The sequence below is a fragment of the Berghia stephanieae genome, chromosome 1 (genome assembly GCF_034508935.2).
Source record: "Berghia stephanieae isolate SIO BIC M18660-M18661 chromosome 1, UCSD_Bste_1.3, whole genome shotgun sequence".
NCBI lineage: Eukaryota > Metazoa > Mollusca > Gastropoda > Nudibranchia > Aeolidiidae > Berghia > Berghia stephanieae.
The window spans coordinates 117,453,470-117,471,058 of NC_088360.1; the positions used below are offsets into that span (position 1 = coordinate 117,453,470).

At 35.6% G+C, this 17,589-nt stretch overlaps 1 protein-coding gene across 1 annotated transcript in view; it reads left to right on the forward strand.

Annotated features, from left to right (window-relative positions):
* LOC144962871 (hillarin-like) overlaps window positions 1–11,674 on the forward strand; it is a 56,824-nt gene extending 45,150 nt beyond the window's left edge. Inside the window, exons 5-13 of the mRNA XM_078896230.1 lie at window positions 1,185–1,264; window positions 2,266–2,413; window positions 4,915–5,130; window positions 6,327–6,524; window positions 7,039–7,121; window positions 8,032–8,175; window positions 9,075–9,230; window positions 9,613–9,804; window positions 10,261–11,674. Coding sequence (XP_078752356.1) covers window positions 1,185–1,264; window positions 2,266–2,413; window positions 4,915–5,130; window positions 6,327–6,524; window positions 7,039–7,121; window positions 8,032–8,175; window positions 9,075–9,230; window positions 9,613–9,804; window positions 10,261–11,599 — 2,556 coding nt within the window. The 3' untranslated portion in view covers window positions 11,600–11,674. The remainder of the gene's footprint in view (window positions 1–1,184; window positions 1,265–2,265; window positions 2,414–4,914; window positions 5,131–6,326; window positions 6,525–7,038; window positions 7,122–8,031; window positions 8,176–9,074; window positions 9,231–9,612; window positions 9,805–10,260) is intronic.
* The last annotated feature ends 5,915 nt before the right edge of the window (window positions 11,675–17,589 follow it).

Consider the following 17,589-nt stretch of genomic DNA (forward strand, 5'->3'; position numbering starts at 1 on the left):
TTTAAAAATGAGTTTCATTTGTTTTATTAAACACGGACATAGAAGAGCGCTTTATTTTTTTTATGTCTCAAGAACTTTGAAAATTTTATCTAGATATGCACGAACGTTTCATAGAATATTTAAAGGTTTGTTAAGCCTATTCACTCTTAAACTATACGAGACGAAGAAGAAAGGTATGTATCTACTTACTATTTATGTCCGTTTATTCACATTCTAATGGGTTCATAGGCAAAATTTGATATACAACTGTAACAACCCATTGAAAATTAGTACTCTCCGTGCTGTTGAAATTATTTTTTTCAAGTTAAATCGATTTTTTTGAAATAAGAAATAAACGTGGACATACAAGATATGACCGTTCAATCAATTGCAATAAACACTGAGTGACACCCAAACCATCGCTTCACACATCCTTTATTCACGATATCGTTGATTTAATACACATTTCAGTCCCAACACAATACCATCATCATCACTACACCACATTCACCATCATCCTAAAAACCAGCTCCAAAAATAACCGTTATTCTCATGATCGTCATCATCATCATCATCATCATCATCATCATCATCATCATCATAATCATTATCATTAATCACCATCATCGTCATCAAAATGTAAAAAAGCAAAAAACAAAAACAAAAAAAAAAAAACAAAAAAAAAAACAAATTGTCAAAAGCACCATCTAAAAAAAATAAACGCAGAAGTGTTAAAGAAAAACATCATCATCATCATCATCATCATCATCATCATTAGTCACCATCTCCATCATCATTAATCACCACTACCACCACCACCACCACCACCACCACCACCACCACCACCGCCATCATCATCATCATCATCATCATCATCATCATCATCATCATCATCATCATCAACAACAACAACAACAACAACTACAACAACAACAACATGACAACCACCATTGCTATTACCATTTAAAGCCAAAAACACTTTCGATCATCGACACTGACTCCATTACTATCCTCAGGCCTATTAATATACGTTTTCCCCACCACCATCACAACCACCATCATTACCATTTTCGTATTTTTACTTTCTTCGCTTTCTTCATCATCACATTAAAAAAAAATTCTCATTGCTTCATGTTATGGCTTAGACATTAGCATAGCACCTAACTATGCAATCTTTATTTTCCCATCTATTTCTTCACTCACAGGCCAAAAAGAGAGAGCAGCTGTTTGAACAACAAAAGCGATTGGAGGAAGAACTTCGGAAGGAAGAAGATGAAATGTTTAGGTAACGCTCTTGTCAATTGTTGTACTTCCTAACCAATTATTGACATAGGCTATTTATGGATTGCATGAGGGAAAAGTGCATGTCATTATGAACTATTTTGGTAATCATTATGATGAGTTGTGTTTTGATTGTCTTGATATCATTTAATTTCTTTTTTTTCCCCGAATGTACAAGTATTGTAAATGGGAGCGATCTATATTCGTTCAACAGTCGTAACGTCACTTCCTTCCTAATGACGCATGGTAACTCAGTAACACTGGCTCTAAACTATCGGAACAATGGCGGACGCCCGTATGAAATATTTCCCCGGCGAGCATAAAAGCGTATCCAGAGGGGAAAAAAACATAAATTTGATCATGTTTTGACTTTTACACATTCTGATCACAAGGCATATGAAAAGTTCTAGCCAGCATGAAAAATAAAAAGTAATGATTTTCTTTGTTTAGAACCAAGATGGCCTCCGTTGCCGGGCGGCGTGACATCAGACTACTGAGAGATTTATAAAGCTGTGAACACTGTTCACTATGTGGGTCACTTTGAGCACATTTTACAATGTGACCAATGACCTCGAGCACATGGAAATTTAATATAGATCATGCCCATTACGAGAGTGATCATTCTCTTCAATATTATTCGTACACTAATCCATATTTTTCATTTCATTATTTTTTGTTATAGAGGTGGTGGTGACTATTGCGTTATTATGATTGGTTAGAAAGGAATGATGATGATGATGATGATGATGATGATGATGATGATGATGATGATGATGATGATGATGATGATGATGATGATGGTGGTGGTGGTGGTGGTGGTGGTGGTAGTGGTGATTAATGATGATGGAGATGGTGACTAATGATGATGATGATGATGATGATGATGATGATGTTTTTCTTTAACACTTCTGCGTTTATTTTTTTTAGATGGTGCTTTTGACAATTTGTTTTTTTTTTTTTTGTTTTTTTTTTTGTTTTTGTTTTTTTGCTTTTTTACATTTTCAGAACTTTTCGAGCAGAGCGGCAACAAGAACAACAAACAATCAACAAAGAAATTGACGTGGAGTGGGAGAAAAGACTCAAAGAACTCACGTCCAAGTATGAAAGCGACATGGAGAAGAAAAAGAAAAAGATCAAAGACTCCGATAAAAAGGTGAGGCGGCTATACTCGATCGAAGGGACATTTTGTATGTCTATTCACAATTTACTTCAATAGTGTGAACCATCTGCTGTTAAAGTCTGTTATCAGATTTGATGAGTTGTTAGCCGGGTAATGAATTTATGACGACCAGATGAATAAACAAATGAGTAAATATATAATCACTAATCAAACAACATTTGTATTAATTTGATTGTTCAAAGCAGCTTGCATACTGATAGAATTATTATAAGATTATTTGAAATGGCTACTGTCTACGTGCACATATTTGCAGGTCTGATAACCGAACGCAATTATGGACCTGATTTAGCATTATTTTCCGTTTGTTTAAGATTATGTCCATGACAACAATGAGACCATAACAATTTGGGTTATCAGACCTTTAAATGAGTACAGGTCGGTTTATACCATTAATTTCCTTGTGCATTAATCGATACCAACATTTAACAGTTGACGACACCTCGATACATTCACTTTTGATTTGTTGTGTTCTCATAATTTTAGTAAGAGACTATGGAAAAACGTTTAAACCAACAAAAATATTTTCCAAGTAATGTTTACAATTTAACGTTTTGGATATTGTTGTAGAAATGATGCCACATTGATAAAACACAATAATAAAAGATGTAGGAAACAATACATATAACGTTATTTCTTTGTAATAAAATTCGACAGCTATGAGTAGCTAATGAACCGCCCCCCCCCCCCCCCCCCCCCCCCCCCCCCCCCCCCCCCTTTCGCAGATAGATTTTTCAAGCATCGTGTGTGTTTATTAGCGCATACACTGTAGATTGCAATTGTTTTTATAGAACTCTAAGACTAGTGCAGAGTAACTGCTGTCGGATCTAAATTAGGCATTGCTACTTTTTTTTTACTGACATATTAAGAATGAAATATTCCTATCAATGTTAAGTGTGCTCGAAGTTAGGCGGTTGATACTTCAAGTCAACGCTTCACCAATTAAAATGCGATGCCTGACAACAACAAAAAACTAGTATAAAATACTAGAAAGGGGTATCTTTTTTTAAAAATATCGATTTGTATCTGTCATAACCTTGGCCAGTGTCCAATATTCTATTATTACTTACATATTTATCAAGAGCCTGCTCCTTCATGAATTACTTCTTTTAACAACATCTTGCTTGGTTTAGTCAAATTCACCATTGTTTATTATCCATTAAGGATTGTGCTATACAATGAATTGGTTTAATTTATGTATGATTTGCCATTAAAGACATTAATTTAAAGATGAAAAGTAATCTGGGCTTAGTATAGAGTGGTCTACGCTATGATTCTAATACATACTGGCTATAGCATCAGAGATCAACATGTCAAGCTTAAGTCAATACTGTCATACTCTGAAAAAACACGTATTTAAGATTTTGGCCAGAAAACTTGTCCTCCACTTATCGATCGATTAAAATGACACTCATCTTGCCAAACACTCAACCATCTCGGAAGTCTTATGTGTGAAAGTTTATGGCAAGATGAGGGTCATTTCAATCGATCGATATTTGATGGACCAATTTTCTAGCCAAAATTTTAAATAAGCTTTTTCTTCAGAGTGCGATAGAATAATCCATCTAAAGGCCATTTTTGTTGAGACAACGTGAAGTTAATGCGAATCAAATTATGGATAAGTCAGCTTTAAAAAAATGTGGGATTTTTCTATTCACGTTATGTCAATTTGAAAAAGAAATTTAGGGACTTGATGCTTTCGAGAAGAGTCATCTCCAGAGAGAAGTTAATAAACAAAATTAATCTAAGATGTGATTTAAGTTGGTTTATAATTTAAAGTTTATCTTTTTGTTGTCCGATGGTCTTTATTTCCGAATGCCGTCATGTGTGTGTAAAAAAATGTAATATAGCCTACAACAACGAACAAGTTACTGGCAAGTGTAATTCGATTCATCATCATTCTCAACTAACTTTACAAATTATAAAAGTAAAAGCGATGCAACTCTAGCTTCAGCGACTCTCTCCTATTGAAGACATCATGTCAGGGCGGAATATAATCAAAACACATCATAAAAAGTTGTTGAATGATGTTGGAATGAAATTATTTGACTAAGGTCGTTCCCTTTTTTTTTTACTGGCTTTATTTTAAAAGTGTTTGAAGTTGACCAAATGGTTAGAGAATTGGAATTGCACCATCATCCATGGGTCCTGGCCTGCATGAAGGCTAATCCTCCATTTGTTCATTTTGGGCAGCATATGTGATTCCTTTTAAAATTAGACGTTAGCGTTAGATGGGTCGTCTAGATTCCTCATAAATTTCCAAGGCGACATTTCAAGATTCGGCGTTGATGGTTGATTTCTTTAAAATATATTTTTAAACAATGCATATATATATACAGAAGTTTGATGGGTCGTCTAGATTCCTTCACAAAATGCCATGGCAACAACAATACAAGATTCAGCGTTGATAATCGAATCTTTTATAAGATGCATATTTACTGCTATTAAAATTTTGTAAATTTTTTTGTTCACCACAGATAATGACGATTCAGTTTGAGAATGAAAAGAAAGACTTGGCTGCCACCATGAATATGAAGAAGGAAACCAAGAAGAAAACAATGACGCTCAGACTGCGTCAGAAAGAGCAAGAACAGACGTCAGATTTGGTGAAGAAACAGAGTCAACAAATGTTGGAGATGTTAGCCAAGGAACAGGAAGAGCTTAAAGCACAGCTTGCCATTGAAATTGCCCACGTATGTTGTAATGAAACTGTCTTATTATAAAATAAAATATTTATGAACATCTATACAGTGCATTTCCACGGATTAACAAGCTCAATGCGTTTCACAATGTTTCATTTATTACCTCGGCAGGCAATTTGGAACCACATTTCCATTTCAGACAGTACCAGTCGCCTGTTAGGAGTCCTTTTTGTAGTTAGTCTTATAATATCCGTCACCAGGTAGTCAGGTATTCCTTTACACCTGAGTCGAGTGGGGTAATATGTATGAAGTGCCTTACCAAAGGACACAACGTCAGGACCAAAATGTGTAACGATTACTGTTACCATAGGCCACTGATCACGCTTAACATTGCTTGACTCTTTTGACATGAGAGACACCGTGCCGCTGAGACATCGAGCCAACAAATCAGTGTTCCCACTAAATGCATATTTTATGTAAAAGATATGCTTTTCTTTCTGCTCTCCTCGTCCTCTTGCCTCTTGCTCTCATCCTCTAGCCGTCCTTCCTTTCTTGCTTAACCTTCTCGTTTTACTCTCTTCTCGTTGTTGTTGTTGATGATTTTCTTCTGATTTTATGTTGTTGTTGTTGTTGTTATATTACCATTATCATTATTGTTTATACTTACTACTTCTGCCGCTACTACTACTACTACTACTACTACTACTACTACTACTACTACTACTACTACTACTACTACTACTACTACTACTACTACTACTACTACTACTACTACTACTACTACTACTACTACTACTACTACTACTACTAAGACTACTATTACTACCACTACTACCGCAACTACAACTACTACTTCTACTACAACTACTATCTCTACTACTCTTACTACTACTACTAGCACTACTACTACTACTACTACTACTACTACTACTACTACTACTACTACTACTACTACTACTACTACTACTGCTACTACTACTTCTACTATTACTACTACTACTACTACTACTACTACTACTACTACTACTACTACTACTACTACTACTACTAAATGCACTGTCTCCATATAAGTTTTGTTTTTAATACGTATTTCATCCTACATTAAAGTGGAGAGAGAAAAACAACAATTACAGTAAAAGCTTTGAGCTTGTTGCTAATGAATATTCATTTTGTTAACGACACCCAAAGATTAGGTTGCTACGGTATCTTCCCTTTGGATTTTACTAACCCCTTTCATATTCCCGCAGGTTCCCCCTCCCATTCCAACAGAAAACGGTGCTGATTCAAATCACTCCCTACCCAATGGTGCAGCAGTGGAAGTCCTTGAAGAACTGCCCCTGCCCGCTGTCATACAACCCCCATCTCCAGAGGCTCCTCTAACACGAAGAGAGGACATGTTCTCTGACGAATCTGTGTTCCAGTCAATCGACGAGCAAGTTCAGAAGGTAATATACCTTATTAGCACAATCAATTTAACTTATTCAATCCTAGAGATATTTGCTACTTTTCAAAATTGGAAAAAGTGTATTTAAAATGAGCATGCACATTGATAGTTTTATTCAGCTACCATTAACATGTAAAAACTAAAAACATTAGCTTTCATACTACACCTACAACTTGTCTCAGAAAAAAATGTACTAATAGGCATGGGATGAAAGTAACCTGGGTATACTACGGATATAGTCGGTGTTAGGGTTGAGTGCGTTTTAAGAGTTTAATTATTTTCATCAAGATTCTTCCACTGCTTCGATAATAGTTGGGCATGTTGAGTTGTATCATTAATCACGTATATTTCTGATGATGTAAATTATCGCAGTCTTTTAGAATTGTCAGATAATTGTGACACAATCTTTTCTAATGTTTAATCTTGGTGGATGCTAAATGACCTGTAGATTACCAATTATAGCTTGCTTAATTGTATGGCTAGTAATAATATGCCAAACACGTTGTAAATTCCAGGTGGCGGAAAATGAACAACTAACGTATACGGATCTTGTGAGGCAGCTCACTGAGGGTCTTGTGGCTGACTTGGAAAAGGCAAGGTGAGTAAAAACAAAAGGATTAATATTTATCGTGATACTATAGAGATATGTACGTTTTATTTCAAAGAAAGTCTCTGTCCTTGCTTGGGGTGTTACTCTATGAACCACATCTGTCGTCCACTAACTAAACGTCACTTGATTTTTCGTTGGACATATATTTCTTACTTCAAATTAAATGTCCGCGATTAAGATGACTTCCAGCTTATCAACAATATTTAAATCTGGGACTTCTTTGAAGTCTGATGGCACCAGGTTTTTCTTTCCTCATGATTCCAGAGTTGAAAGATATGTAGCCAGTGAACCTAAAGTTAGATATTATACACATTAATGCGTTTCCACCGTTTCGTTGCTTCTTATTGTTTCACTTTATTCCCTAAACATGTCATATAAAATCACATTTCCATTTCGTAAGGTAAAAATGTCTCTTTGACGTCTATTGTATACTTGTACTTCTATAATCCGTATATTCCCTGCATTCGGTCAGGTACCTGATTCGACTGGGGTAGTGTAATAATGATGTAGTGTATTATTAAAGGACACAACGGCGGTGACAGTTTGGCAATCGTTGTCACTGATTTCAAAATCGCTTGACATTGTCATGAAGTGATATATCCTAGGTTTTGTCCACCGACACTATCTACGCCTTATAAATAATCTAATTTGTGTTCAAAACGCATTTATCTAAAGCGTGTTTTAAAAATTTCTCGCATGTAGGTAGATCTATTTATTTTGATGCTTGATAAAGGTACAAAATAATATAATAATTTGTTTATTTGTAAGGGTTTAACAGCACTTTCAGCTCATATAAGCAAAATAATATACAGCTTATATTGAAATAGTGTTTGAATGCGTTGTGTAAGAATTATTGAGAAAATTTATATTTCCTCTTTTTATGCCATCTATTAAACAGAGCCATTTATCGTTGGATCTGCGTTAAAGATTTGAATGTCATGGAGTTTGCTGACGATCTAGATGCCGACACACCTATGGGCCTTTTGAGGGGTATCAAGTTCGGAACGGAAACTTATCACGTTCTTTTCATGAGATTATGCAGGTAAATCATCATTGTATATCAATATGGCTCGAAAGCCCCTTCGTTTCGTATTTTTAAAAATGAATAAAGATTTAAAATAACTATAACATCGTTGAATAGCTCTTTTGTTGTGTCATGCATCACATTTTCAAGACTAAAACAACGGTTTGGATCTATGTGATCACATTTGCAGGGCTGATAACCGAACGCAATTATGGGCTTGATTTAGCATATCTAGTTGTAATGGACAATATGTTGCATCGTTTGAGATTATTTTCATTACATCGATGAGGCCATAACATCGATAAGACCATAGCAATTTGGGTTATCAGACCTGAAAATAAATACGCGTTGGTTTTGATCCATTATTACACGGGGAAGTGCGAACAAAGAATTGATGATCAAACATTGACGGTTTATAGCCCTTTTAGTTGCAGAGCAAAACATAAATAATAATGTGAAATTGAATGTAAGCTTCAATTTAATTACAAAAACAGATCAAATGAACGTTTCGATTTTGACGTTTCGACGCAAAACATATGAAAACGGCTTATATTATTTAATCTTAACCTCCACAATCGGCAATTTGTTCTAATTTCACAGACGAAACACGTTTCTTATATTTGGAAAGGGGAGTGTTTCAGTTATTTTCTTTTGTTGTTGTTGTTGTCATTTTGCCAATGTTACTGAGGGGTAAAACAAAACGTTCATACGATATATTTGTCTTCGTGCTTCTTTCTCCCAATAAGAAATTTATTGCCAAGGGATATCATTCCATTCACTGAATGGGTGATTTTGATATATCATAATATTATAGGATTTTATAAAAAGGTCTCTTCGTGATACAATGTATATATTTTGTACTTGAGAAAAATGAACTCGAACTCACGTATTGTTATGTTCCCTTTTATTTCTTTTAGTTACGCTGGTCTCCACTGTGAAGAGATTAAAGGTCACTCCAAAAGTGTTGGTTACGAGCCTGGTATGCAGATTGGTGATGACACTTTTCAAAACACCTGGAATGCTGTCTTTGTGGAGGGTGCCTGGAGGCTCATTCAATGCAACTGGGGAGCGAGGTAAAATGACTGAATTTTTTAACCCCTTTTCTTAGCATTATTTCACTCGAAGAGACACACTCAAACTGTGACAGACAACTATATTAATTTTTCTTCTTAATGTTTTTGTTAATATCAATGTTAATTTATTCAGTAGGTACTCGATGTGTACATCCATGAGTCATTTTCTTGCAACATTCGATGCCTCATCAGTAATGCTAATTAATTGTTTATCAGGAATCATAACACATTTTAAACAGTTATTGAAGGAATATAAATCAAGCAGCAATTCCCAGAAATGCCTTCACGAACATTTTTATCTTGCTTATGAATTTGTCTTTAAGCTTACGGGTGTGTATTTTATTGTACAACTCTTAATCCCTGTTTTTAATCTTTTCTGTAGGCACTTGGTTCTAAGTAAAGACAAAAAAGAGAAGTATAACAGCAAAGATCACATTCGATACCAGTATGACGAACACTACTTTATGACAGACCCCGATGAATTCATTCAGGAATTCTGGCCTCTTGAACCGAAATGGCAATTGCTAGAATCGCCCATCACCAAGGATGAGTTTGTTGCTCTGCCTTTCGTCAGGTGCGTAATTCATAAAATATGAATTAATTTGGTACCAATTTAAAAAGAGAGAGGATTTGGCCTATATATGAAACATTATTACTTTTACAATCTTTACCAGCAATAGCCGCAACGACAGAGTAAATATGGAAAATAGTGGGGAATGGGGGGGGGGGGGGGGAAGTTCCGTAATCGAAGTAATCGTTATGGAGGACATCTAAAATTCACATTACTAATTCTCACCTCTAGGCTATATTATCTTATTTGGAATTCACACTAAAAACATTTCAAATTTAATCACCTTTGTTTTGTTTGTTTTAGCTTTTTATATCATTGTTGTTTAAAGAAAAAATGCACTATTTCATTTTTCCATATTATTTTCTCGTATTATACTTTCATACTGATAAAGGTATTGCATTAATGAACTTGAATTATCACTTATACTTATATATTTATATATTTTTCTTACTCCAACAGATCGATTTTCTTCCAATACAATATGAGGTTTGAAGGTCATAAGTTGGCAGTTCTAAATACTGACGACAAAGGGGGCACCAAAATTACCATCCGTGTCCCAGAGGAGCACGAAAATGATCTTGTCTTCTTCTACCAACTTCGCTTCGCAGATAAGGACAAATCCAAAGAGACGGAGCATCGTGGATGCCCACTCGAACGGTTCGTCTTCCAAACCATGGTTGAAAATACAGTCACTTTCAGTGTTCATGTGCCAACGATTGGGGCTTATTTCCTGGAAATCTTTGCCAACAAAATCGAGGACGCAGGGAAAATAGAGGAGAGCAACGCTAACGTCACCCCTTTTAAATTAAAATGTGCTTGTAAGTTCAAGATTATTTGTGATAATTTGTCAGGAAAAATGCACCCTCTACCCAACTGTGCAGCTGGAGAGTGGGGGCCCAAGAAAGCCCAGAGACATTTTGGAATCATTCCCATTATCACGCCATCCTCGGAATTCGAAATGGAAAAGGTCGGAATGTTAACTGTAGAGGATAATTTTGAGCTTAAATTTCGCACGCCAAACCCGCTTCAGTTTGTTGGTAAATTAAGAATGAACAATGTTGAAAGCAAAGTTTTGGATCCATTCGTTAATCTCACATCGGAAGATAACACACTTACCGTGTACGTTTCACTACCTCAACCAGGCCAATTTGGATTAGACATATTTGCCAGACCTAAAGCATCGAAGGACACTGGTAGCCTCACTCACGCCTGCAAATACCTCATCAATTGTACGAAAGTAGAATCTCAAGTTTACATTCCAAAGACTATGGGAAGTGACACTAAGCGATCCAAATTTGGGCCCACTCCATCATTTGAAGAATTAGGACTTAAACTTGTGACACAAAGGGAGTCGAAAATTCGAGTTGGAAAAACAAATCAGGTGACAATTGAAATTCAGGTTCCTAGTAAAATAGTTTTGTCGTATCAGTTCATGAGAGAACCTGACGAAGATAACCGCGATTATGTAACACAATCCAAGGAATCAAATGGCGTTGTGAAATTCCAAGCAACAATGCCCAAGAAAGGTAACTATATGCTCAGTCTTTACGGGCGGAAAGACGATAAGGAAGAACGCTCTGCGCCAAATGTGTACAACTTCCTTCTTCAATACATGCCCGAGGCAGGAGACGCCGATGGAATTGCTAGTGCTAAGCCGATCGAAAAGAAAAGTTCTATATTCAAAAAATCATTTTTCAAGAGAGGAGATAGCAAGGACAAATCCCTAGACAAGGATAAGGACAAGGACAAGGACAAGTTTTCAGACAGGTCGTCAGACAAATCAGACAGATCAAATTAAACAAAACTTGACAGTTTCCCGCGGTCACATATCCATTTTTTAAAGTACTGCTTTCATATCACATTAAAATAAAAATCATCCTAATATATTTGCATCATTTATAAGGTCTTCTGTATGAATTCGTATTAGCAATATACATACAAAATACTATTAATTTAACTTCTCATCACAATGTAGATAAATTCATTAACCATATCATAATTGCAAGTACTCCTAATACTGAATTGGCCAGTGTATCAAAAGCTATACTTATGTAATTGCAGCATTTTAAATTGCTTACTGTTAAGAGTGGTTGTTTGGTTGCATTTTTATTGTTCAAAACAGAGTGTTATGTTTATGGTTTGAACTCAAAATGTTGGCATTTATATGAATGAATTGCTACACGAATGAAATGGCGTTGTGAGTTAAAGACAAGAACCAGTACGGTATTACGACTGTTCTACTTAACTGATGTAATGCTGGAATAACCCAATAAGGCAGTTAGTTTTTCTCTTTTCTTTAGTAATTTTTTTGGTTTTGTTTGTTTTTTTGTTTGTGTTTTTTTTCGTTGTTTTTTTTTTTTTTGGGGGGGGGGGGGTGTCGGTTCTAGTTCCTGTTTTTTTTTTATTTGGGGTTTTATTTTGGCAAAGGGGGGGGGGGGGGTTAATAGCTTTTGTTTTTTAGATTTTTATGAGATGAGGGGAGGGGGAAGGCCGAATTGTGGACTTTTTGGTTGAAAAGTGGGTTTTAGGGGTGCGGACGTTTACATTTGTTTGTTTTTTTGTTTTTGTTTTTTAAGGGGTTTTGGGATGTAACGGAGAGATGCTTTACAAGGAAAACAATATTATCTCCCAAAACCATAATTATACATTTGAATGGTTCCCTCTCAGCCAGGATCAGGACAAAACTAAGTAATCTCATTCCAAGACAGAAAGCTATTGGAAAACCGTACGGGGGGGGGGGGGGGGAATAGATACACAGCAAGTACCTCCCTGCCCACTATGGGAGGTGGGGAACCCTTCTCAGGGAATCAAATCGCTCTTGGCAATTCTATATAGGATAGAACCCATCCTCGGGCGATTTAGCTGAATGGATAAAGCATTGAACAATATTGATCCAGGCCATGATTTTGTCTCAGACTAGATACAAAGGTACATTTCTACTATTATCTACTTCTATTCCCCCTGCATATTATAAGGATGAGGATACCTGGAGGGTCCCAGGTTCGAGACCCACTTCTGGCACTTTTTATTTCCAAACGGCAAGATTATTAGCCCCGTATTTACTTATTTGGACAATATTTGTGATTTCTGTAGAGACGGGACTGTGATGGATTATCTATATTCCATTTTGCAATGCCAAGGCGCAGATCGGTGTAGATTATACTTATCAATTTTTTTTTTGTTTAGTGCTTATTGTTGTTTAGTGTATGTATTGAACATGCTTCGTTACACTATACTTGATGACATGTTCAAATTAGTTAAATCTGGTAGATATATATTTTCATGAATAATAATGTCATGAGCCTTGGGGGGAAAAAGCTTGACCTCAATAACATTCGGTTCAATACATTTTTGTTTTATTCTTGAAATATTTTTTTAAATTTATTTATTACACCATTTTAAACTGTGACCCTAAGTTATTATTTTTGCTGTGTTTATTTTTGACAGATGAAGTGAATGCTACGTAGAGAGTTTGGTATTATATGATCGTTGTGAGATTATGAAAAATTATATACGTTTTATATAATTATGTTTTTGTTTTCAATAATGCGATATATTCAATGTAATCGAATGGTGGCCTTCCATGTATAGAGCAGTAAAGTTAGGTGCCCCAAACGTAAACAAAGGTCGAGAAGCACGTGGCAAACCACATGTTCCTGTCTTGACAGCTCACGTTCCAATGTAAATAATAGAAAAAAATAACCTTTAAAATTTGGCTGTTAGGTGGCAAAAGAAACACATATTCATAAATACTCGATCATGCATCAAATAATGTCTAGATATGGATATTTTATGGAACAAAAGGTAAAATTTTCTAAAATTTATCAAAAGTTACAGTCTATCTATTTTTAGACCAGAGCAAATTATTGCGCTGGTGTGAACAAAACGAGAATTATTCGGAGCCTGATTTTCATAATAATTTAGCCTTATATTATTATTTCTGCAACTGTTAGATTTTATGTAAACATATTTTCAATACTGAAAGTGTATTGCCTACAACTCAAACTACAAAATTGGGAGACCTATATTGTGCGTAAATTATTCCGGTCCCTAACGGAAATCACTAGCAACTTGTTATTGTTTACGTTTGGGGCACCTAACTTTACTGCTCTATATATCAACGAATCATATTATGTGTATATACATATTCTGTGTATATATATATTTTATATATATATATATATATATATATATTATATATATATATATATAATAATTATATATATGACTCGCTAATGTGTCTATGTGTGCAATTCTCGTCTTTCATATTATTTCAATAAGTTAGGATATTCCAATGCGTTACGCACACACCTGTGTTGTTGACATAAAACACAAGTAATAATCTGTTTAACATGCAAATAATTTTCTTTTAGCGCTAAGTATAAAATTTATATGCATTATATAAAGGTTCTATTTTGGGCATAACAGGTCGACCTGATGTTTAATTTGAAGCTGTGATAAAATTTAATTTTAAAAAAAATAAGTTTCGACATATAAAAATATACCAATATAAAGTCATATTATGGAAACGCTGAAGAAAGGTTTGGTTTTAACTTTGTCCACACTTCTTTAGAAGCTATTCCTGCATTTTTTGTGACATCAGTCTCTTAGTTCTTTAGTCATTATGTCATTATTCAATCCAAAACAAGTGATGAAAGCTAAATCAACAGATCATTTCTATAATTCTTTGAATGACTTTATATGATGTCTTTTTGTGTGGAAACATTACGAAAATGACCTATTGACACAGCTTCACTTACCCAGCATGAGCCCATACCGGCACTGTGTCAAAAAAGGAAGATACGTTGTAGGATGCTAGAAATAATGGGAGTCATAATTTGTTCATTTGTATGGCCATTAAAATATAAATAACATGTGAAATATGATTCGGGTTTGAGTTGTTTTTGTTATTTGTATGGGTTTTATGGCATTTGATGTCATTTCAGCCCCGGTTGAAAGGAAGATGATGGAATGGTCAAATTAATAAGATCAAACTGAAAAGCATCTAAAAATGTAAGTCAAAGTTGAATGATTCAACGTAGATCAAAAGTCACCCAAGAGATTTAGATCGTCTGCAACCAGCTCAAAGTCCCAAACTGACACCTACAACAGGATTTCCACCAAAAGAGATGCACTCAAATGGTTACATAAAAAACATTCCAAGAACGTAACTCACAAAATGCGAAATAGATATTTGGTTTTATAACATAAAAATTCTATCCCTCACAAAAAAAAAAAAAAAAAAAAAGAAAGAAATCAATTTGACTTTCTCATCTTGTGTGTGCTCAGAGCCTTCTGGCCAATGAGGGATTAATGTGAGGTATCATCATCCATCGTGGCTTGTGCTCTTGAGCACGTTGCCGGTCAGCTGTCTCCACAAATCACGATCCTCTGCGGTGCGCAGGAAATCTGTGTTGCTCTTTAAATCACATTTGAGAGGTACAGATTATTTTAAAACCTCGGGTAGGACCCGGGTAAAACCAAATGGCCTCATTCTATATTGAGGACACAAAGCCACATGGCAAGGACAAACACTATAAGGGTGTTGAAGAAAGAAAAAGATTATGGACCGGTGTAGAACCCAACTAACCTCGCCTTGTTTTGTTTTTGTTTTTAAGGGTTTTACGGTGCTTGCAACACATTTAGGTTATATCAGCGCCAGTAAAAAGGAAGAAAAGGGGATAGTAAAAAGTTCTAGAATTACAATTAAAGCACCCAAGAGAAAGGAAGACAAAGGGGACCTGGGAACAAATAGGGATCAGATGCAGATTCCAAGAACAAACCATCAAGTTTGGGATCACCTAAAAGTCTCATCCGGACACAAGCACAAAATCCAAGAAAAAGGAATACACTCAAATGCTTACAGTATACATTAAAAATAACAAACATAATAATACATAACAGAGAGATGATTTACAAGGAAAAAAATATCATCTCCCAAAACAATAACTATGCATTTGACTGTTTCCCTCCCAGCTAGGACTCAGGCCAGGGCCAGGACAAAACCAAGTAATCTCATTCCAAGACAAAGACAGAAAGCAAGTTGGAAAACAGATATAGGTGATAGAAGACACAGCAAGTACCTCCCTGCCCACTGTGGGAGGTCAGTAACCCCACCCAGAACCTCGCCCTAACAATCCATCTTGTTTTTTTTTTTTGTTTGTTTGTTGCTTTAGGTCTCTTCCAACACAATTGAGGTTATATGAGAGACCGCTGAAACAAAAAAACAAGCAATCCAACAAAAATAGTACAAATGTCAATCAAAATCATAACCTAAAGATATCATAAGCTAAATTATAAATAACCAAGAACAAACAGGCAGAGGATTTACAGGAAAAAAAATATCCCCTGTCAAAAATACAATCACAAACCAAAGAAGCAGGATAGGCTAGTAAAGAGAAGAAGAAACGACATCACTATCGGATCGTACACCCATGCGAACATCATAGGTATATGATTCAAGGGTGATGCTCCCATCCAACCACCCGACAATCCATCTTGCGCAGCTCTCTAAAGTGAGTTGTTAGTTATTAGTAATGTGTATAATACTAACATTTAAGTGTATCTTTTGTTAGAAGTGAATGGTGCTTGCAACAACTTAAGACAATTTTATAGCTTATGATAAGGATGATAATACACAATACAAATGGTAGCCGTATGCAGTATCTACAACACTCTTGGGATCGAGGGTAAGAAATAGGAAAAGTAAAACTGAAGTGAATTGTTAGTAAAAGTGGTTCCTTCCCATGTTTGTAGTCCTTGTCCACCTAGCATGGGGTAGTTGAGTCTATGGCTGGTGAAAAATACTTTGTGATACTCTAGCATTCTATCGATAGAAACACGCAATTGTTAGTGCACGTTGACCACTACAGTAAATAAGATAAACTTCAGTTCCATGGGCATCATGGTTCTGGAGGACTATGTTTGCCTCAATAAAAGGTCTCATGCAGGTTGTTTTTATACTTTTTACAGTGCATGTGACACTTTCAGATATTTCTGTGCAAGTGACAGATAGTATGATAGAAAAATTAAAAGATGCAGATCTAGTATCAAAGTGACAGATTCTACAGAAACCAGGAGTCGATTAAGGGCAATACACCATTCTGGCTAGTTTGACACTACTCAAAAGTTCCACACTAACAGTTCTACATTTTGCTGTTTTGTTTTTAGGGCTCTGATATTGCTTACAACACTATTCGGCCATTTCAGTGCCAGTAAAAAGGGAGATGATGATAGAGGAAAAGTTGTAAATCTGTTAAAACCACCAAAGAAAAGGGAGATGATAGGGGGGGGGGGGGGGGGGGAGAGAGAGTTGTAGATCTGAAGTTAAAAACACAAAAGAAAAAGCAAGAATAAGGGAACTACTTCAAACAAGGAACATTCCACATTCACACAGATGTGTCTATTTTGACATAACCTAAAAGTCGTATCCAGGCCTAAGCAAAGGATCCCGCAATGAAGGATACACAAATGTTTACAAAGTACAATATATTCAAAAATAAAAACGTTCACAGTTCAGGAAAAAAAATCACCTCTCACAAAAAGTACTTTTGACTGTCACCCTCTGGCCAATGATCCCCACCAGGACCAGCAAAATAAATGTTTTTTTAAGGGTTTTACGGGGCGATTGCAACACATTTAGGTCATATCAGCGCCAGTAAAAAGGAAGAAAATGGGATAGTAATTTGTTCTAGAATTACGATTAAAGCACCCAAGACAAAGGAGAATTGGATCAAATAGGGAACAGAAGTAGGTACTTAGTTCGAGATCACCTAAAAGTTTTATCCA